General features: G+C 32.4%; 1 protein-coding gene across 2 annotated transcripts; it reads left to right on the top strand.

Annotated features, from left to right (window-relative positions):
• The first annotated feature begins 2276 nt into the window (after positions 1-2276).
• LOC125068420 (putative inorganic phosphate cotransporter) lies at positions 2277-20433 on the top strand. Of its 2 annotated transcripts, XM_047677530.1 has the most exons (11): positions 2280-2441; positions 6919-7040; positions 7542-7721; positions 8286-8424; positions 10895-11112; positions 11211-11360; positions 11612-11744; positions 12268-12392; positions 13463-13582; positions 14344-14476; positions 16040-16175. In XM_047677530.1, exons 1-11 carry the CDS (start codon positions 2405-2407, stop codon positions 16078-16080), a joined length of 1398 nt encoding a protein of 465 aa, XP_047533486.1. In that variant the 5' UTR covers positions 2280-2404; the 3' UTR covers positions 16081-16175. The 2 variants fall into 2 exon arrangements, with proteins under 2 accessions (XP_047533487.1, XP_047533486.1); XM_047677531.1 differs by lacking the exons at positions 13463-13582; positions 14344-14476; positions 16040-16175 and adding an exon at positions 20422-20433 and having other exon boundaries at positions 2277-2441; positions 12268-12441.
• The last annotated feature ends 2253 nt before the right edge of the window (positions 20434-22686 follow it).

The raw sequence follows: 22686 nt of genomic DNA, 5'->3' as shown, positions 1-22686 counted from the left end.
TAAATACTTAAATACGTGTACTTAATTTATGTTTATAATTAATTTCGTGCTCGGTTAAGATGAAATGTATCTAAGCCGCAGTGAATAAGTGGTAGGTAGTACTTAACTAACATGACTGTATTTTTAGATGTTGAAAAAGAGTAACTACTGAGCTACTTGCCGGTTCTTCTCGGTAGAATCTACATTCCGAACCGGTGGTAGCGTTATTTGATATAGTCTGTTAAATGACGATTCAAAAGTGCTTGTAAAAGCCTACTTGAATAAAGTATATTTTGATTTTGATTTTTGAATGAAGGGAGGCTTTTTCTAGGCTCAGGTTTTAAAGTAGCTGATGGTAGGTTAAGGAAATGTTAATCACTTGACCACTCATAACGCTTGGGAACTAGGAAGTTGTCCTTTGTACCTGAAATTATATACGAAGTGCAAGAATACTAAGTAGAGCTGCTTAAAATAAATATTCTTAAGCTTATTAAGTGAATATACACAGCTTAATAAGTTCAATAACCTCTCACACGAAAAAAAAAGCCTCATTAACGAAAACAGCGCCGGATTATAAACATTTTTATACGTATGTTATTGTATGCTAATATACAAATTTTGTAATTTAATTTACATAATATATTACTTGAGTAGATCTTGCATACTTTTAATATAAACTCGATCAATGACAAATCTCAAGGTCATAAAAATGTTAAAACAAAATATAGTTACATATATAAGACTCAACTATAAAACTTTCAAGGGTTCCGTAGTAGAATTATGACGTCAAAATGTTGTTTTATGCGTATATTCAACTGATCATATGTATACACTTGCATGTTTTCCATTTGTCCAAAATTTCTTAAGTAGTAGAAACAAGTACTAGATCCTATTATTGGAAATATGTTTTTGTGTGTGTGTAGGCGTTTATGTGTAGTTTTATTTGAGCTATATTTTGTTATTTGAATGTTTCATATAACAAAATAAACTGAATAAGTATGATATTATCAATGTAATTTAGTTTTTTAGGATTTCAAAAATTTCATACTTATACACTTTTATGGATTTTGACAATTCAATGAAAAAAGTTGATCCCTCGTACATCGTACAGGCAAGATTTGCCACCGAATGGTAATGGCGACCACCATCGCCTAGACATGGCTGCATGGCTTTGTAAGAAATATTGGCCATTTCGTATATAAGAGTCTATCATTACAGCGGCTTATCATCAATTTTTTAGTAATTTACAACCAGTCCAGTCTTCATGCTGCCTTGCACGGTTCGGACATACTTTGATTTTAAGCGTCATATCGTTAAATAATAATAAAATATAACGTTATTATATTTAATTTCTGATGGTTCATAAATTCAAAGACAAAAATTTGTTTTTTCTTATCCATTTTAATTTGCCGAAACATAAATTCAAATAATATGTATATAAAATACTTTAATAAAAAAAGCATGTTGTTCAATACAAGATCGTATAGATAATAAAAAAGCGTGGAGCTAATATTTGTTGACTTCCAGCCAGAATATATTACATACATATACTCATTTGTATTTAACTAACATAACTCTGTATTTTAAACATTGAAAAAGAGAAACTACTGAGTTTATTGCCGGTTCTTCTCGGTAGGATCTACATTCCGAATAGGTGGTAGCTTCACTTTGGGAAATGTCGATTCACAAGCGCTTGTAAAAGTCTACTTGAATAAAGTATATTTTGATTTTGATTTTGAATATTTCAAAATAGAAACGACACGTTTGTGTAGGTATAAAGATAATTCACATTTTAAGCAGTTTTATACAAAATGTTTGACCGTTGACAAGTCCGTAGGAGCCTATTTTGGGTATAGAAACAGGTCACGCTTATAATAAAAATGCACCGTTTTATATATGTATATATTCAACTCCATTGAAGAAGATTGATTTTAATTTAGTTTGCAAGGTTTAACCAAACAGAAAACATTTCAAATTAATAATTAATAGTTTGTAAAATTTGTTTGTAACACTTTTAAATACACACATAGGTAAGTAAAAAAGTACACTATACTTGTGATAGTGACACTACGTTATTTTGAATAATAATAATATATAATTAAATCTTGCAGAATGACCATTCACAAGTTTTTGTCCTATCTAAACAAAGTTTGATTTGATTGATTGGATATCAACCATAAAATTAAAATACGCAATTTATAAAATTGAATATTCTCACATAAAGTATTATAAATAAATTAAATATCATGCACAATTTTGTTCGAGGTTACAATACGACCACAAAAAGTTTAGTGCGAATCCGCTCCATGCCGGCTCTGGTCGTGTGAGGCGCGTTAATACAGCATCGTACCAATGTTGCTTACTCCAAAGTGGTAGGCGAGTGAGTGTGGTTTGTTTTGACATGAGATAATAATATCAAGTGAACATGGGCACCCTAACGGTCATAGAAAATATTAAGCCGAGTAAGTTTTCAATGTTTGATGCATATCAACACTCAATCGTTAGATATAATTATTCTTTATTTATTCAAATTAAGAATATTTTTAAGCGGTGTATCCTATTACGATGTATATATATAATCTATTTGCTTGCGTCGTTCTCCTCTTTGGTGTAGTAGCCAACTTGTTCGACTGTAGATCGCGAGGGTTCAAATCCTAGATCGGGTTAATTGGGTATATTTAACAGCTCAGATAGGATACCTGACCCCTTTCCGATCGTCTAGGATTATCTTTCATCGGACTTTGAAAGCTAGGGAGTAGATATTGCAGCTATAGTGACGTGACTATCGTATCACCTTCGCGCGTCACTAGTGAAGTCAGTAGGACGTTTTATATAAGTATTTGATGTATTTTAAGTGAAAGCTGAACAAATGTATAACTTACGAACAGTATTACTGTTAGTAATAAAAATAACCATGTTAATTTAAAATCTAATATATAACTTGTTTGTGGTAAATATTTATCACTCAACTGAGGTAAAAGTACTACTAAAAGTAAAATTCGGCAAACGACTTGCTTGTATAATAAAATCAATAATGAAATTATTAATTTTACATACATTATTATTATTAATTCATTTGTAAATATATCTTCGACAATAGAATTTTAAACTTTACAAGCTAAAAATCATTCTTCATTCATCATCTTACCTTTTAAGCATTCGATCGACTGATTTCATAGACTTCCACCCTGAAGTTCATTCAAAATACTTGTTACTTCCTCCGACCAAACTTACAAACATTACGTCTCCCCTCTTCCATCACTTCCATCGAATATATATCGAAGATCTAGATTATTTTAATACGAATATATAAATAACCTCACTATATATGTGTGTATTAATTTCACTTTCGTTTTTTACTAATTTCTTTACATAATATTTATTTTCTATGTTATTTTTGTTGTTAAAAAATTGCAGCGGAATTTTGTTCATGTAATAGAAAATCATTTATTTCTTAAAGGCCGGTAAGGAACTTGCACGCCTTCAGTGTTGCAATGTTTATGGGCGGTGGTAGTCAACTCCATCGGGTGAGGCCATTTATTTTGTCCGTTATACCAAAACAAACCGAATACCTTGCCCTTGGAAAGAATACTGATCCTACTTGAAATTAGACCCTACTCCTCATGTTAGGACATGTCACTGATTGTAACACTTTTTTTTTTATGGCATAAATTGGCGGACGAGCATTTGCAACACCTGATGGTAAGTGGTCACCACCGCCCATAGACAATAGCGCTATTAGAAATGGTAACCATTCAAACCTCTTTGGTAGAAGAATATAATTTATGTGGGTGATAGCTGCCATGACGGGCATTTTATTTTTATGTTTTTCATTTGTCATGTTATATGTATAATTTGATATATACCGCCGTTTCTGTCAGACCTCTCGTAAGAGATAAATTATCCTATTTACAATGTTGTTGCATTATATATTTAAATGGTATGTCTTTTGTAGTAGATTGTTCATCCTAACCAATATTATAAATGCAAAATTATTTTTTTCTGTTACGCTTTCACGTCTTAGTGACTCGACTGATTATCCAGAAATTTAAATTTTACATACACTATATAAGAAAGAAAATAATATAGTGTACTCGACACCTACCCTCCCCTAGAGGCTTAAGGGGGGCGGAAACTGGGAAACAGATGGAAATATGAATAGATTTTTCTTATCTTATTTGTTATTGTATTCATTGATACTGTGAACATATTATTATCTCCAGGACACAGTGTAGCGTCGTATCAATCATTAGCAAAACTCCGTGTGATCGGTACTTGAGATAAATCGATTAGATATACTGATATGTGACATGTACCGCAAACAGATGTAAGCTGCATTACCCCACAGTCGCAATCTGATGGACAGCAATGCGACACGGTCTGAAAAAGATTACACGAAGAACACATCATGCCTTAAATGCCTTTTGAAGCATACGGCTTAGGCTTAGCTAACGCCGGCGCTACTGAGATTTCATGAACTAAATAAAATTTGATTGGGTGACAAAGGATTTATATCCGGTATCTCTTAAATGTATTTAAACATAATTAAATGTATTTTATAATAATAAATTAATAATTAGAAATACTTCCACTCACAGTCAAGGCAGGAACATACATTTAGACTAGTTCCTGAACTATAACTCAGTATTAAAACGTAATTATGAATATTACAAAAAAAAAAAACAGGAAAATAATCATGAAAAAATAAATTATTGTTTGCCTGCCTATTAGAACTAAACATTATGGTACTTCCCCAGATCTTAGTGAAAAATCTTACTCGTGGGTTTTTACAAACTCATCAGGTACATTTCTACTCGTAATATATTCCACCACCAAACAACAGCACTTAGTATTGTTGTGTTCCGGTTTAAGTGAGTGAGACAGGTACTACAGGCCCAGGGGAAACACACACACAGGCCTCTGTGCAAATCTTGCCAATTTGCCATTCTGATCAGGTCTAAATAAAGAAAAGGACGCGATCAAATCTTGTTTAAGTAAAGTCAGGTCATCGCTATTACGAGAAATACGAGAATACTTAATGGAAAATTACATATATAAATATTGTTATTAATTACGCATGTAATTATACTACGTAACGCTGTTTGATAAATAAATTTAATGTTTATCAAACAAAGGTCTTCTGTGTCAAAGTGTAACGTCCATTCACATCGAATTACTGGTCTAATTTTTTTCAAGACGCTAATAAACCTTGATAAGATTGCATTTTTAAGACTCGAGGTCGTAATGTCACGATCAGTGTTTACATTTTTATGTTAAAATAATTGACCTTGTGTAAGATTATATAAACTTTTAGTTTCATTGTATTTTGTTAACATACTTTTTTTTAATTGGTGATAAAAGAGATAGTACCAAGTTTCTTGCCGGTTCTTCTTGGATCATATTGGTAGAGTTTTTGTAAGCACGACTGGCTAAGTGCCACGAACTTATCAGATATTCTAGGGTGACATAATTTCTTACTTACCAGTTCAAATCGGTGGTTATTTTACATTATAAAAATTCGAAAACGTTTTAGTTTTTTACGATTTCCTTTCTCTAAGGATCTAGAGCTGACAAGTTCCCTCTGCTAGTTATTATTTAGACTCTTTATCAATAAGAATGCATATTATTTGATACAACATTACATAGATGATTAAAAAGCGTGAAGTTAAATTAAATTAAAGGTAAGTTAAATGTTTCGGCAGGAGACATAACACACATACATATATAATTGTGTTTGTTGTAACAATGTTGAAAAAGAGTAACTACTGAGTTTCTTGCCGGTTCTTCTCGGTAGGATCTACATTCCGAACCGATGGTAGCTTTACTTAAAATAGTTTGTTAAATGACGATTCAATAGTGCTCGTAAAAGCCTACTTGGAAAAAGTATTTTATGATTTTTTTATTTTGATTTATGATCTCAAATCCCGAGTAATATATGAACTTGACATCGCAAAAGTGCACTGATTGTCAAATTTAATAATAAAATTCGTAGCAATAAACATATTGGATTAGTTATTAATCATTCCATTATTGATATAAACTTGACCTGATAATGCTAGACTTTAGAACAGTGTCGTTATCAGTATTGTATTAATTGTACAAGTCATGATTTATTTACTTCGAAACGTAATTACACAATATAATATTCTGTTCGCGCAAATTAGATGATAAAAAGCATGGAAGTAGTTTTTGTTTACACGCAGAATATATTAGATAAAAGTAATTATATTACTTAGCTGGCATAGATTTGCATTTCAAATGTTGAAAAAGAGTAACTAAGCTACTTGTCGGTTCTTTTAGGTTGAATCGATATTCCGAACCGTTGGCAGTTTTACATATAGTTTAAAATTTAGCCTTTAAAATATTTTTTTGTAAAAGCCTACTCTAGTAAATTATATCTTGATTTGGCTTGATTTGATTTGAATCTACGAACTGGACTCCGGTTAATATTTTAAGAAATACATTTATTCATTTCTGAGTGAGACTCGTATTTGTATGACTCATAGTTATTATTTAAATATTTTGTTTGCTGTTTGGACAGGTTGTTAAGAAATTAAAGTATTTGACTTCTTGATCTTTTTTCAATATCTATTATATTTTATAGTAGAATATATGTTCGTAAATACATGATTTATTTTTATTAACGAATGTCTGGTAGCGAGATTTAATATTTTTTGGCGTAGAGGATTTAGATTTTATCTTAAAATTAGACTTTAGAATTAGAACTGAACTCAGTAGTGACTCTTTTCCAATAATCAAATTATATAAATAAAAAATGTTGATAGTTTGGTATTAGTTTTCTTATTTCCTATTTTAAACAAAAATGTTATTTCAGTACGAGTAAGTAGTTGATATTAACAATGGCACATTATCTACTGTTATGTTCGTTAGGTAGAATTAAATTTTCAAATAATCTTAACTGTTTTTTCTTTCTTCCAGAGGGTTTAGGAGTTCGTCATGCGCAAACATTTCTCCTCTTCTTGGCCATGCTGTTCGCATTCAGCATGCGAGTCAACATGAGCATGGCCATTGTAGACATGACTAACTCTGAAAATGACAAAGTACGAACTTTTTACTCAATTAAACGCGAAAGTAAAATTTAGATTAAATGGCGCTAAGTAACGCCCTCTATCTTTATTGTATTAAAAGCAAAATTATATAAACCCAACTGAGAAAAACTGAGTTGTTTATACCTAATATTTAGCGCAATTCATTGAATTTGTTTGTTGAATGTGGAATTTTAATCAATAAAAGATTGAAGATGTCAAACTTTTAATAAATTGATTCGTATTATTATTAGAACATTGCATAGTGTGGACAGGTTTTATTAATGTCAATGAAAATGTAAAAACATATGCCTACTAGAAAATTAAGAGTTTCACATAACTGTGACAGAGCACAGCGCAGGGCAAGCTCTCAGAGTATAAACTTCTTGCGGCTATATCCGCTTTCTCAAGCACCAGTTATTCACTTATATAATTGTGAGAATTTCCGTTGCACTAGATGTGTATAATACTTATTTTAAATATCATATACATATACATATTTTTTATGTTATACAGTACTTCGATTGGAGTTACAGCGTGCAGTCCATGATCCTGTCTTCCTTCTTCTGGGGCTACGTCATACTTCAAATCCCAGGCGGAGAACTTGCGAAAAAATTTGGAGGGAAGATCCTTATCACCATCTCAATATCTGTCAATTCACTGTTATCACTCGCAATGCCGATTGGTGCAAAATATGTAAGTCCATATAGAATGCATATCGTTTGAATTTATAGCGAGCCATAATGACCGAGTGGTCAAACGAAAGTGCTCATAAAATATACTATTATTTTGTAGTTACACTATCTTGTATATACCTAGGTGCTAGCTAGCTAGTTTATTTATATTAGGAAATGTTATGGTTTATTTCTCTCAATAGATTATCAATAGTTACAAAAAACGTCGGTCTGATATCTGAACACTCATGAAACGTGTCAAATGGTTATCACATCGATTCTATAGAATTTAAATGAAACTTTTCTAATGTATGTAAGTATATTTTTTAACTTTCATTTATACCCGATTACTGTATTTAAGAAACTATTAGTCCTGATCACGGACAGTAGTTTTATCTATGGGATGTAATTCATTCGCTATTTGCTTTCTTATGAACAACGAATAGGGTACATATATGAAGACGACAGATATGAGTGTTTAAATTTACAAATTGCTGACGTCAATCAGACACTTTTAGTATTTTATAGGAAACTAACGGTTTTGGAAATAAAGTATTAATTAAGATGTAATTCATAATATTGACAGGGTGGCTGGCAATTCGTGGTCGGATGTAGAGTATTGCAAGGTCTGACGCAAGCATTCGTGTACCCATCAATGCATCACCTCGTCAGCCAATGGATTCCCCTGGAGGAGAAAGGAAGACTGAGTACTATAATATACGCTGGTAAGTCTCATTACGTTTTAAGGGTTATATCTCCTTCTAAGAAGAAAGATTCTATCATGCTTTGCCAATGCATGTTTTTAAAACACACCATACGTGAAGGAACTTCATGATAATATCCTTTGCCACTTAGTTTAATTTTATTTAGCGCATAAAAACACTGTGGTGCATTACCGGGCTAAAACTCTCAATCTTTGGTTACGATTACTCGGCTTGGTAGGATTTTGTGCAAGCCCGTCTAATAAGGTCCCAACCACACGTCACATATTATACTGCTCAACATAAATACTCACTATTGTTGTGTTTTGGTATGAAAGGTCAAAAGCGTCAATGTCTGTACACAATGGTGATCACTTACAATTAGGTGGTCCATTCTCCGTCCACCTTCCTATTTTATATTTAAAAAAATATTAGGTCATATCGATTCGTATTTTAATACAAAGCTGAAAATATATAACATATATGTCAACTATGAATAGAAATTCCGAGCAAGAACGAACTGGTGTATAAAATGGCACCTTAGGGGAAATATTATGTTTCGAGCTCTACATAAATTGAGATTGGATTTGTTCATAATTCATAAATACTAGAGCAGCGCATCGCAAACATTATGAAGGTGTAAATAAAATTCAATTTATTTTTTATTGTAAAATCATAAATTGTGTTTTTTTGTGAAATAGGTCGTTGAAAGAGCTATTGGCCATCTGATGGTAAGGGATGACCACGTCCCATAGATATTAGCATTTCTAAGAAAATTAACCAACACATACATCACCAAATGCACCAATCTTGAGAAATATGAAGTTATGTCCCTTCTGACAGTAGTTCTAATACCGCTAACCCTTCAAAATGAGACAAAACAAGGAGGTAGAATATGCGATGAGTGGTTGCTATCACATCCCGACTGGCTTATACAAAGCCTTTCCCAAAGTGAATTTTAAAAACGTTTGAAGAAAGGTATCATGAAGACCGTAACAAAAACCCTAACTTAATATTTTCATTTGAAATATAATACATTTTTTAGTGCATAATATTGTAGGTATAATAATGATCCCAATTTTTACTTATAAATGTCATCTAATGCTAGTTATAGTATCTTCAATATATGGAGTAATATGAACAGGCGAAACACGATCAAACCCCTAAAGAATACATTGTATCTAACTTTCATAAAGTTAGGAGCCTTCGTTATTATCTGTAAGTGAAGTTGCAGTCTCAATGTTAGTCTACAAGACCTAAGGATGCCAACGGCTCCCAGAGGCGATGGAGTGAAGTTACTTCGGAGAAATATTTACTCTTAGGTTTCTATTATCTTAAGATTATATCTAACTAGTGACCCGCCCCGGCTTCGCATGGGTGTCATGGGTCTTTATATACAACGTTAACAGTTTTTCAGTCATTAGACAATACAAACCGCTACGTCCCTGCGTTTTTAATCTGCAATATCCTCAAAAATAGTCATTTCAATTACATGCTGTAAGGGGCCATATTGATCTATATTAAATGCACAATGTATTTAAGGTACTTAATTGTGAGAATGTGAAATGAGAATTAATGCTGTATTGCTTAAAATTGCTTCGAAAATTAGCCATTATTACTCGTAAAAAATAAAGGATAATATATTTATTGTGAGTTTAGCCTAAGAGATATATATCGTCCAGTACTTTTTTGTAGAACTTTTTAAGGTGTACAATACTGTAGTATAATATTTTGATCTATCTTGTACGGGTTCAGCCAGGATTTTCAATGTAAGCGCAAAAATGTGTTATACGACATCGCATTAGAAGCCTCTAAAATTATCAGTGTTTCTCTACTATATTGTACATGTTTTATACATAAAACTTCCTCTTGAATTACTCTATCTATTAAAAAACCGCATCAAAATCCGTTTTGAAAATTTAAAGATATAAGCATACACAGGGACAGACAGACAGCGGTAAGCGACTTTGTTTTATATTATTGAGAAACTTAATTCTAAAATTGGTATTTTTTTGTAGGCATTTATTTTAACTTTATGCTTAAAGCCTTTTTTAACTATAAAAGACAGCTTGATCTTTTAGATGTAAATTTTTCTGATCGACATAACTTTGCAATGACGAACATATTATTTTCTTAATTAAATGATTTTAAAAATTGTAAAAATATTTAAAAAACTACATATAATACATATATGAACATATATTTTTAATATTTATTTATATGTCGTTAAAGTTTTACTGGTAATAAGATTCATTATATTATTATTCTTTATTGTCATAGTCTGTCTTTATGTTGAGTGTGCCACAATGTTGTAGTTCTTATTTAATATGACTATTTTAAAATAAATTTCAATCGACAATCGCGTGTCAATTTCCGGCTATCACTATTGACCTTACAAGTTTTTAATTTCAGATTAATTCATTTCCAATTCTGTGGTAAACAAAAACAATGCGAGTTAAACTCTTATGAATCACATGAAATGTCTTGTCTTCAGGTGGACAGCTCGGTATCGCACTTCAGCTCATAGCAGCAGGTTTCCTAGCAACAGCCTGGGGTTGGCAGGCAATATTCTACGCCAATGGTACTCTAGGAGCTATTTGGACGGTGGCATATTTGTACTTTGGTTCAGCTTCGCCGGAAAGTTCAAAATTAATATCTGAAGAAGAATTGACGTATATCCAGACGTCATTGGGAAGAGTTGGTGGAGCGAAGGTAAATTAATATAAACATATATTATATATTTTATATATAAAACTTAAGCGATCAGTAATTTTGTAGTATTTATAAAAACATAATATACTTTTTCGCAGAAATACCCAACACCGTTCCGCAAGATCGCTACTTGTCTTCCGTTTTGGGCGGCTGTAATCGCCCACTGTGGTCAGAACTGGGGTTTCTTTACTCTAATGACAGAGATGCCTACATACATGGCGAAGGTCTTGGATGTCAATCTGACTAAGGTCAGTTAAAGATATTTAATTTTCTTTAACTATGAAGATAAAAGTAAAAAAGACTTTTCTAAGAAATTGGAACACACTTCTGGTGTGGGTGTGGCGTTATTTTTATACGATAAAATTTTAATGTAACTCATTTATTTGAAAAACCATTATTAGTAAAGTATTAAAATTTACTGCAGTAGATTATTCTTTTGAAGTTGTCTTACAATTGGTGAAATATTTTTTTAATTGTAAAATATTTTGGATGATTTCAGAACGGTATGCTGTCATCGCTTCCGTACTTGGCTATGTACATCCTTAGTTTCCCTATGGGCACCATGACTGACCTTATCATCAGACGAGGATGGCTAAGCGTCACAAATACCAGAAAACTGTTCAATTCTATTGGTTAGTATAATTATTAAATATTTCATGGAACCTAATCAATAGGTAGACGCTACCTAAAAATATTTTAGTCGGCTTTAAAAATCTACCTGTCTAAACAGCCTATTTTACTTTGCCGGGATGGCATAGTCAATTGACAGAATAATAACTATTTTATTGATAAAGATGGTAGAATATTTTATGACTAGTCATACATGTATTATAAAAAGATCTCAAAGTATCTCAAATTTGCAATTCGACGAGTTTATTTATATTGTAAAAGTATCGTAATAACAAATAATGCACCTCACACTAATCATGACCGCATAGAATTGTAGAAACAATGCTAAAAGCTGTTAGAATAGCTGAGTCGATTCAGTTAGCAAAACATGACACCCAATCTGAACTAAAATCAAACACACCAGTGAAGGAAATTAGCTGCGTTGATTATGGTGTTAATTTGCAAGGAATTACAATTCTGCAGATAATACTTTTAATATGTTTATATTTATTTATTTACTGTTCACTATACATTAAATACTACCAGGTCTATGGGGACCGGCGCTTGCTCTCATCGGTCTATCCTACACTCCTGAGGGCAACATGATACTAGCGGTTATAATGCTTACCATTAGTGTGGGTATCAATGCTGGACAGTACACTGGATACATGGTAAGACTCAATATTTTGGTTACAACAACAACTCTACTACACAACGACTGTAATATTGCTTTAATAATAATAGATTTAATACAACAATAATATCGAAATATTATTTATTTAAGTTGGCACTTTTGAATGATGTTACTGAGAATGATGATTTTACCGAGAAGAACCGTCAATAATCTCAGTCCCTTATAAAATGAAAAACGTAGTCGCATAGGGCATATATATTTAATTGTAACTACGTACAATTAAATATATATGTAATATAAACATGTATATATATATATATATATATATATATATATATATATATATATATATATGTTTATATTGCATATATGTTTAGATTTAAAAGAAGGCATATATATATATATATATATATATATATATATATATATGCCTTCTTTTAAATCAACCAATATGAACTATTTATTTTAAAAGCCTACTTAAATAAAGTAAATTTTGATTTTGATTCGTTCTTGTTTCAATAAAATATTAAATGAGACAATCGAATGAGATTATCTATTAATACAAACTTCAGATCAATATTCTTAAACCGATTAAAATAATCCGAACGTAATCGAGATCAGACCTAAGCATGAAAATTAGGATTTAACACTGGCCTTCGATCCAGAAAGTCAAACGAATTTTAATAATAAATTTCAATTCATAAGATAGAAGCCGCTCAGTCATTCTAACTTGATATATATTAATATTAAAATAATTCGGACTCTCGCAGCAAACTCAAAGTAAAAAGGGTCAGGTACAAATTTAGAATTTACTGTATATTATGAGTTTTATATAAATGGCAATGACTATAGAATAAATAATGAAGAACCTTATTTCCCTTACTTAATAATTATAAAAATAATTATGAATATGTTTAATTGATAAGTGCTTGCTTAAGTTTGAATTCCCGGGACATTTCGATTAGCGAAGCAGTTAAAGGTTTGTAACTTTTCACCCAGTTAAGATATAAATTATTTATCATTTAAGAATATTTATATTTACATATAATGTGTATGTATGGAAAATACGTCAATTTATATTCATACAGTTTTTTTCTTACTTTATAGTTGATCTCAATAGACCTGGCACCGAACTTCAGCTCCTCGCTCATGGGCATCTCCAACTGTATTGCTAATATCATATCAATAATTGCACCGATGGTCTGCGGCCTGATTATACAAGACGAGGTAATATTTCAAACTAGATATAAGAAAAAAACTTATATAGTGGCGCTACTTGATATTAAAAATGGCGCACTAAAGTAACCAAAAGGAATTAAATATAAGATGCTCCAAGGGCACGGACGACAAAAATGCATATATCGAATAAGATTTTACTAAGACGGTATTTTTTTGGTGACAACCCTAGATTTCAAACGATTACTTATTCCCCGTAAATGTTACATTTGAGAGCAAAGGAGAGACTCTCAATGAGACGATTTGTAACTGATTCTAAGAAATATGACTTCAATCACCAATTGGCTGTGTCCTACTCTAGTTAGTATACACTAGTAACAAAATTTAATCTACGTAAAACCATTACGCTCAAAAGTAAAACTTTGTATCGAAATTTTACTACATAACATTGAAAGCAGTGAAAGCAGTGAAAATAAATCTTATGGGATTGAAATGGAATAACATCAACAAAGTCTTCCATCACTTCAATTATTTTGAATTGGGAATTTTGAAATCCTTCTGACCTGATCGGTAGATTATCTTACAGCTGACCGCATGTATATGAACTTCGTATTAGTAATCCCTCAACTCCTTTATAAATTAGATAATATTCGGATCTCAATGAAAACAAAATTGCAAGTTTAATTGTAACATACAATAGTTTTAATTATTTTATTATGTTTAAGTTATTATACAAAATAGAGTTATGGGTTAATGTTGATAAGCATCAAAGTAAAAGTATTCTAGGATATTTAATATATTTGTTTCAACAGACGGATCCAACCGAATGGCGTAAAGTTTTCTTCTTGGCATCAGGAGTTTACTTCTTCACTAATTTGTTCTTCATCCTCTTCACTACGTCCACAAGGCAGCCGTGGAATGACCCCGATGAGGAGATCGATGTTGGTTAGTACCGATTGAATAATTCGTTCATAAAAAAATGCGTTTCGGTATAATTATATGGGAAATAGTATTGCACCCAATACTCCCTTAAGCTCATAGCCTGATGAAAAGGTGCCAAACGATTAGAGAGAGAGAGAGAGAAAGACAGAGTAAATGTGGACCTGCAGCTTTATGTACTTTGATAGAGAAAAAAAAAAACTATTGAAAAATTCTTAGTTGAAGTTCATAATGATTAAAGTAAAATAGTTACTGCTTAAATCCAAAACATTACTGGTAAAATAACTAAAAGTCTTTTTAAGTTAAATGATATGATAACTAACAAAATGTTGTTTTGTTTTAAAATCATGAAAGACACTAATATATGTAACAAAGATGATTACGAAAGACATTGAGAAAATGTAGAGCAGATTTGTATCAGAGGATTTATCTCGAATTATATTTTTAGATCAACAGCCTAGATCTCATTTGTTTTCGATGAATTCAATTTCAAATTTATTTGCTAGAATATTAAATATTTTGTATCAAACAAAATAGAAATTGATTCCCATTTTAATTAAATTTTCACTAATTAATGTTATATTCTTGAGAAATACCTTCAATTATCCCAATATAAACTGGAGTTTATTTGACATTTTTTTAAATGTTTCATTCACCCAGAATGGAAAATATAAATATTGACCTAGAATTTCAATGACCCGTCGAATTTCATCGAGATCCATCAGGTTTTTATGTGATGCGTTAACAGAAAAAGTTGAATATATTGACGCGGAGTATGGTGTATATATTATTACTTTTTGCCAATAACTGAATACGACCTAGTAATTTGATGTGCAATATTTATACCATAACCAAAATAGAAAGGGATTTTATCCAAATAGCCTCTTACATGTACTTCGTAATTTTATTAGATTACTTTTAATTAAAAGCTAATGCGATTTTATTTTCCAAGCGCTGGCTTGGAAAATAAAATCAATTCTTATTAAAACCATATTATGTTTTCGGCGTAGTATATTCAAGCAGCCTTTTTTCAAACTGTGAGATCATAAGTGCTGAATTAAGGGAATATTTTTGAATGAGATCCTTCGATCGAGTACTTGAGAGTTTAACTTTAGTTTGTTACTTATCCAGACGAGCTTCAACAAAGCCCTACCAATAATCTGACAACTTAGTTTTTATCGCATCGGTCAAAGCCTAAAGTTCTCGATTATCTAACGAATAGGTGGTCTTATTCATTAGATATTGTACCGCCAAACAGCCGTACTTAGTGCTGTTCCGGTTTGAAGGGTGAGTGAGCCTGTGTAACTAAAGGCGAAAGGTACTTCTTAGCATAGCATCTTAGCTGTCAAGGTTATTGGCGCATTGACGATATAAGGAACCTTTTACAACGCAAATGTCTATATGCCATGGTGAACATTTAACATCAGGTGGCCCATATTCTCGTCCAACTATCTATATAATAAAAAAAGTTATTGCCAGGAGATTATCATTTAGGCTAGAAGAGAAAACAAGGAGTGAATTGTAAATTAAATCGTATTATTTTAATTTATGATTTTATTTTTATTTCAGAAAAGAAAACCCCAGAGAAGGCTACCAGCGCCCATATATGAAAAAAAAATATTCTATAATATATAAGAATTTTATTTATTTTTGTACCTGAAAAAATATTATAGATGTAAATACAGCATCCATACTGCTATTGTTTTACTAAATAAAGACATTTTAACCTAAATCCTTAAAAAATCCTCATAATTACAAAATCTAAACAATCAATATTTAAAGTAGAAGGAATATAATTAATTCAATTGGTCTTTTACCAAGCGTGGGTAGGCCCCCACAAGGTGGTCCGACGACCTGGTGAAGGTCGCGGGAAGCCGCTGGTTGCGGGCTGCACAAGACCGTTCATTGTGGCGATATTTGGGGGAGGCCTATGTCCAGCAGTGGCTGAATGAATGAATGACCGATTTAAAGTTTACAGCAATGTAAACTGAATTAGTAATTAGAATCGTAATATAATAAAATTCTACAGACAATGTTTCCTCTCCAAAAACAGAAAAAAGTGTATAATATTTTGAATTCTAAAATTTATTTACTGTCATTCTTATTGAAGACGAAAACACAGGTAGAGCGTCATTGGTCACAGAACGCTCATGTTATTTATATAACAGATACTCCTGCAATAGCTGTTTTAATTTTAGTACGTTTATCTATCAATGTTCTAAAATCTAAGAGCCGAGATGGCCCAGTGGTTAGAACGCGTGCATCTTCACCGATGATTTCGGGTTCAAACCCAGGCAGGCACTACTGAATTTTCATGTGCTTAATTTGTGTTTATAATTCATCTCGTGCTCGGCGGTGAAGGAAAACATCGTGAGGAAACCTGCATGTGTCTAATTTCAACGAAATTCTGCCACATGTGTATTCCGCCAACCCGCATTGGAGCAGCGCGGTGGAATATGTTCCAAACCTTCTCCTCAAAGGGAGAGGAGGCCTTTAGCCCAGCATCTAAAATCAAGTACTTTAAATACAATCAACTGTTAAGTATTCATGATCTTATTATTTTTAAGACGCAATCACGTTTATGTTAAGACAATAATTAAATCTAAATTTATCTTTCTGAGTAGAATAAAACAACAAAATTACATAAATAACAGAATTAAAATTAATAACAGTAGAATAATTACTGCGGTTACACATGAGGTTTAATTATTGTTATAAGGTAATAAAAATATCATTGTTCGAGTACACCATGTTATCCCGAATAAAATCCCAAACGAAATCTGAGTATATTATTTGAAGACGAAATACCCGATAAGGATTATGCAAATATATTTAGATGAGGACGGCCCTCGTTTAGCTGTAAAAGGTAAACCTTTTATACCCTAAGCCTTTTATCTAATAGGTTTCGACAAAGGTCTAGGAACCTTTCGATTGATTCTCGATAATTTATGTATTGCTAGATTTGCATATTGATAGCGAACGAGATGAACTTAGTTGGATTACTGATTACAATTATATGACATCGTTGAAAGTGACACATTTACAGTTCTACTAGTTTGACGTCCTGTCTTCGCACAGATAGAAGGTACATAAAATGCTTATACCGTAATATATATATATATACGATATGTCCATGAAAGGTGGACAAAATATGTCATTATGTGGAAAGGTCCTGCTGGAAAACTCCACAAAGGAAATGGAATGGAGATGGAAAGACGATTGAAATATCTCTGTTGTCAAATTAAAAAAAAAAATATGTTAAGGAACGCTTGTGTGCGAAAGGTTATTATACGATTAGTGAATTTATGATTGATAGCACACCCTGGGAATGAAACGATAACCTCCTGGCTATTTCGATTCATATTCAATTGTGTAAATAATAAAATAGACAAAAAAAAGACCCGCTGAATTTCTTTTGCCGGTTCTTCTCAGGTCAGGGTGTTTTCTTTTCCAAACCGGTGGTAGTGTTTCATTTGACTATCAATAAGTAAGTGTAATGCTTCTATATTTGATAAAGGAGTTTGAGTTTGAAAAAATAATAATGAAGACAGCTAAAAAGCCCAAAAGAAAAAAAGTAGAAGCTTTAACCTGAACAGGGGTTTTAGTAAGAGCATAGATATATGAATATAAATATTATAAAAAAGTAAAATATTGGCTAAATATCTAATTAATTGATTAACTACAAATGTATCACTAATACAATTACAAACTTTTTCGTATATTATTTTTAAGCATGTTAGATCGAATTCACAGAAGCTGTTGGAAATTGTGTGAAAATCCGTTCGACGGTTTTGAGTTTATCGCGTTAAGACGGACAGAGTGGACTTTGTTTTCCAATTATATGTAGTTATATTATAAATCTAAAATGTCTACTAGAATATATTTCAGGCTTCGTCGCTGGAAATACTGTTTAAATAAATTATATTAATGATAAATTGAATGAATAAAAACCAAATAAGTCTAATCTCACTACACCCGAGGTTGCCTGTAAGCGACGCTGATTAGTGATAAGGACTTTTCATGCAGTTTTATTTTCTATTTTCTGTAAAACATTAACTTTGTAATTCTCGATTAAATGATTAATTTTGGTTTGTGTTATTTATCTAGAAATATTCTACATGTGAAAGACTTCGTTCCCATTACGAGGAAGTGGACGCGTTGAAAATACGACATCTATTGTTTAAGGAAAAGCTTTAACTCTACGCAGTTGGTACTAATGTATTTAACCATTGTGTACGAGTTTTTTCTATTAGTATAGAGATTTCAGATTTTTGTTGTACAGTACAGGTACATACATAGGCGGACTGGAAAATTTGGTAGCACTGACAACTGATAGTGAGTGGTCCTCGCCCACCAATCATTGACATTGTCATTGTCAGTGAAATTAATCATTCCTTACAACACCGATGCACCACCAAACTCAAACTCAAACTCAAATTCCTTTATTCAATATAGAAGTATTACACTTTCTTATTGATTGTCAAGTTAAACACTACCACCGGTTCGGAAAAGAAAACACCCTGACCTGAGAAGAACCGGCGAAAGAAACTCAGCGGGACTTTTTTTTTTTTTACGTCAAATTAATTATATACATAATTATATATGAGTAGAAACAGCCAGGAGGCGATCGTTTCATTCCCAAGGTGTGCTATCAAACATAAACTCACTAATTGTATAGTAACCTTTCGCACACAAGCGTTCCTTAACAATTTTTTTAAATTTCGCAACAGAAGCATTTTGAACGCTTTCTGGGATCCTGTTGTAGAAGCGTATACATTGCCCCACAAAAGAGTTACTGACTCTATGCAGTCGAGTAACAGGAGTAACAAGATTGTGTTTGTTCCTTGTACCAACGTTATGAGAATCACATTTTCTCATAAAAACATTAATATTTTTCCGTACATACAAAACATTACAGAATATATATTGAGAAGCAACAGTCAATATCTTAATTTCTTTAAATTTATACCTCAAAGATTCCTTGGCTCCCAGGTTAGAGATTGCGCGAATAGCCCTCTTCTGCAGCACAAATATAGTATGGATAGCGGCTGCGTTACCCCAAAGCATAATACCGTACGACATTATACTGTGAAAGTAACTGAAATAAACTAGGCAAGCCGTATCAACATCGGTAAATAATCTAATTTTTTTGACCGCAAATGCCGCAGAACTCAGTCTACCCGCCAATCCGTTTATATGGGGGAGCCACTGTAATTTGGCATCAAGAGTAAGGCCAAGAAATTCAGTTGTTTCAACTGGATCCATCGATTCCCCATTGATAAGTACATCGGGTTTTACATTTTGCACGTTTGGTGTGCTAAATTTTACAATTTTAGTTTTTTTATTATTCAGCCTAAGATTATTTACGCTAAACCAGTGTACTATATCAGACATAGCATTGTTTACATCGTCATACTGTACCTGTTTCCTATTAATTTTAAAAACCAAAGAGGTATCATCAGCAAACAATACTATATCATGTTTGTTCCCAAAAAGAAAGGGCAAGTCATTAATATATATGAGGAATAGAAAAGGTCCAAGAATTGATCCTTGTGGGACCCCCATACCAACTGAGACCCCAGGAGACCTTGTCCCTTTAACGTCAACCCTCTGAATTCTATTGTTAAGATAAGAAGTCAGAAGGTCGAGTGCACATTCTCTAATTCCATAGTGATATAGTTTCCTGACCAGAGTTTCATGTTGAACACAATCAAAGGCTTTGGATAAGTCGCAGAATATCCCTAAGGCATCCTGCGACCTCTCCCAGGCTTCATAGATATTTCTTATTAGTTCGATATCTGCGTCGGTAGTCGAGCGACCCCTCGTAAATCCAAATTGTTTTCTATGAAGCAGATTGTATCTATTGAAATATGCTAATAATTGATTTAAAATAATTTTTTCAAATATTTTGCTGAGGGTTGGTAGTATCGAGATTGGCCTATAGTTGTTAGGATCTGAAGAGCTACCAGATTTAAATATTGGAATGACTTTACTATGTTTCATCAGGTCAGGAAATACACCACGTTGAACACAATCATTGAATATTATTGCAAGATAAGGTGCTATTAGATCAATAATTGAATTAATCACCTTTACAGAAATACCCCATAGATCAGCAGTTTTCTTAATGTCTAATGACCTAAATGTACAAATTATGTCATTGGTGTTTACAGGGGTAAAATTAAATTTTGATTTGCATTCACGTACATTTTCTTTCATCAATGATTCGGCAACTGCTGGAGAAGAAATAAGTAACTTAGTTGTAGAAACTGGTATGTCAGCAAAAAATTGTTCAAAAACTGAAGCAACTTCCCATTCACTATTTATGACTTTATTATTATAATTTAAGTTCAATTCGGAGCTGCGACTGCCACCTCTACCAGTTTGGAAGCTATATGGTTATGTTCCTTGTGCCTGTAATAACACTACATTTGTTTTATGTTGCGTTATGAGCTTAAAATCCAGTGTACAATATTATATATAATGTCATTTAATACTTTTCAAGATGTTACACATCATCACAACAATATTGCAAGTTTATCTACGCGACTCAAAAACCCTACCACCGTACTTAAGTTTAGTTTTTATTTTAATATCACATATTTCCAAAGCTAGCCCACAATGTCTACCTATTGGTAAGTCGATCACCATCGCCTATCCGTAAACTCTGTCGCTTCAAATCACAGGATTTAGATGAGCTAATTGTATTGATTATATTTATTTATTTACAAGATTATATTGATGATAAGAAAGCGTGGAGTTAATGCTTGTTGACTTCCAGGCAGGAGACATAACATACATATATTATTGTATTTAACTGACATGACTGTTTTTTTAGATATTGAAAAAGAGCAACTACAGAGTTTCTTGCCGGTTCTTCTCTGTAGAAGCAACATTCCGGTGGTAGCTTTACTTTAAATAGTTTGTTAAATGACGATTCAAGTGCTGTCTTAGATTTTCGCGATTATTACACATTGAAATAAAACTAGTTTTTAACGGATTTAATCGCGTATATTAATTATTTTAACATCCCGACGTTTCGAGCACTTTGCAGTGTTCGTGGTCACGGGCAGACTGCCCGTGACCACGAATATACCACGATATTTCGATTCAAGTGCTTGTAAAAGCCTACTTAAATAAAATATATTTTGATTTGATTTGTGATAGCACTTAAAATTCCTAAAGAGATGAGGGTTTCTACTACAATAATCAGTCAAGATAAACGAATTCCATCCCCATAACTATCTGAACTTTGAATCTGATTACACAATTTGTTAAAATTCTTCGATCTTGGCTCTGACATGTCTTACTATGTCGTTTCATGGCCAAAGGTTGTCCTGGAGTGATTGCTGGTGATAGATCTGTATTCGTGATATTTTTCGGGTCGTTTATGTTATTCGTATTTTGTGGGTGAGCGCTCAATATTGGTTAATAAAAGTCATAAATCCTATGTTTTGAAAATGTGTAGTACGCCAAAAAAAAAGTCCAGTTTTCGGAAATTACAAAATGATGGGCGTCATTTGCTTTGCAGTTGTTGAAAATAAGTTAAAACAGAATTCTTTAAAAAAAAAAACAAACATCAAATTTTTATTTTTTATTTTTAATGAAAAATATATATTTTACTTCCGTACGATTCATCGGACGTTATGCCGTAATGGGATATCGAGGTTGCGAAATGAAAAAAATATAAAAAACCATTACAGTTCTCATGAATGTACAAAATTACCGAAAAAGTGTCTTTCATATGTATGAAGTCGGTAACGGTTTCGTAATAGGCTTTTAGAGAGGTCATATGGCTCAGTAATTGAAGTCGTAATTTATCAAAGAAAAATCCCTGAGGAAAATGTATCAAGGAGTTTTAGTTTAATAAAGTAAACGTCACACTGCTGGGCTAAGGCCGCTTCTCCTCCTGCTCCAGTCCGGATTGGTGGATGACAAACACGATTGGTTATAAATAAATAAATAAATAAATATTGGACAATATCACATACATTACTCTGATCCCAATGTAAGTACCTAAAGCACTTGTGTTATGGAAAATCAGAAGTAATGACGGTACCACAAACACCCAGACCCAAGACAACATAGAAAATTAATGAACTTCTTCTAAATCGACTCGGTCGGGAATCAAACCCGGGAACTCGGAGTAGCGTACCCATGAAAACCAGTGTACACAGTACTCGACCACAGAGTTCGTCATAAAAACAAATTAAGTA

Source organism: Vanessa atalanta, chromosome 13 (assembly GCF_905147765.1).
Source record: "Vanessa atalanta chromosome 13, ilVanAtal1.2, whole genome shotgun sequence".
NCBI classification, from domain to species: Eukaryota; Metazoa; Arthropoda; class Insecta; order Lepidoptera; family Nymphalidae; genus Vanessa; species Vanessa atalanta.
The sequence above is the reverse complement of the archived record's forward strand: the minus strand, read 5'-3'. Positions and strand labels throughout refer to the sequence as shown.

Excerpts from the sequence above, each read along its gene's own strand:
- LOC125068420 (XM_047677530.1), top strand. The coding sequence starts at position 2,405 with ATGGGCACCCTAACGGTCATAGAAAATATTAAGCCGA. Across the intron at positions 11,361-11,611 it reads TGGATGTCAATCTGACTAAG|AACGGTATGCTGTCATCGCT; the intron begins GTCAGTTAAAGA and ends GGATGATTTCAG. Across the intron at positions 12,393-13,462 it reads GACAGTACACTGGATACATG|TTGATCTCAATAGACCTGGC; the intron begins GTAAGACTCAAT and ends CTTACTTTATAG.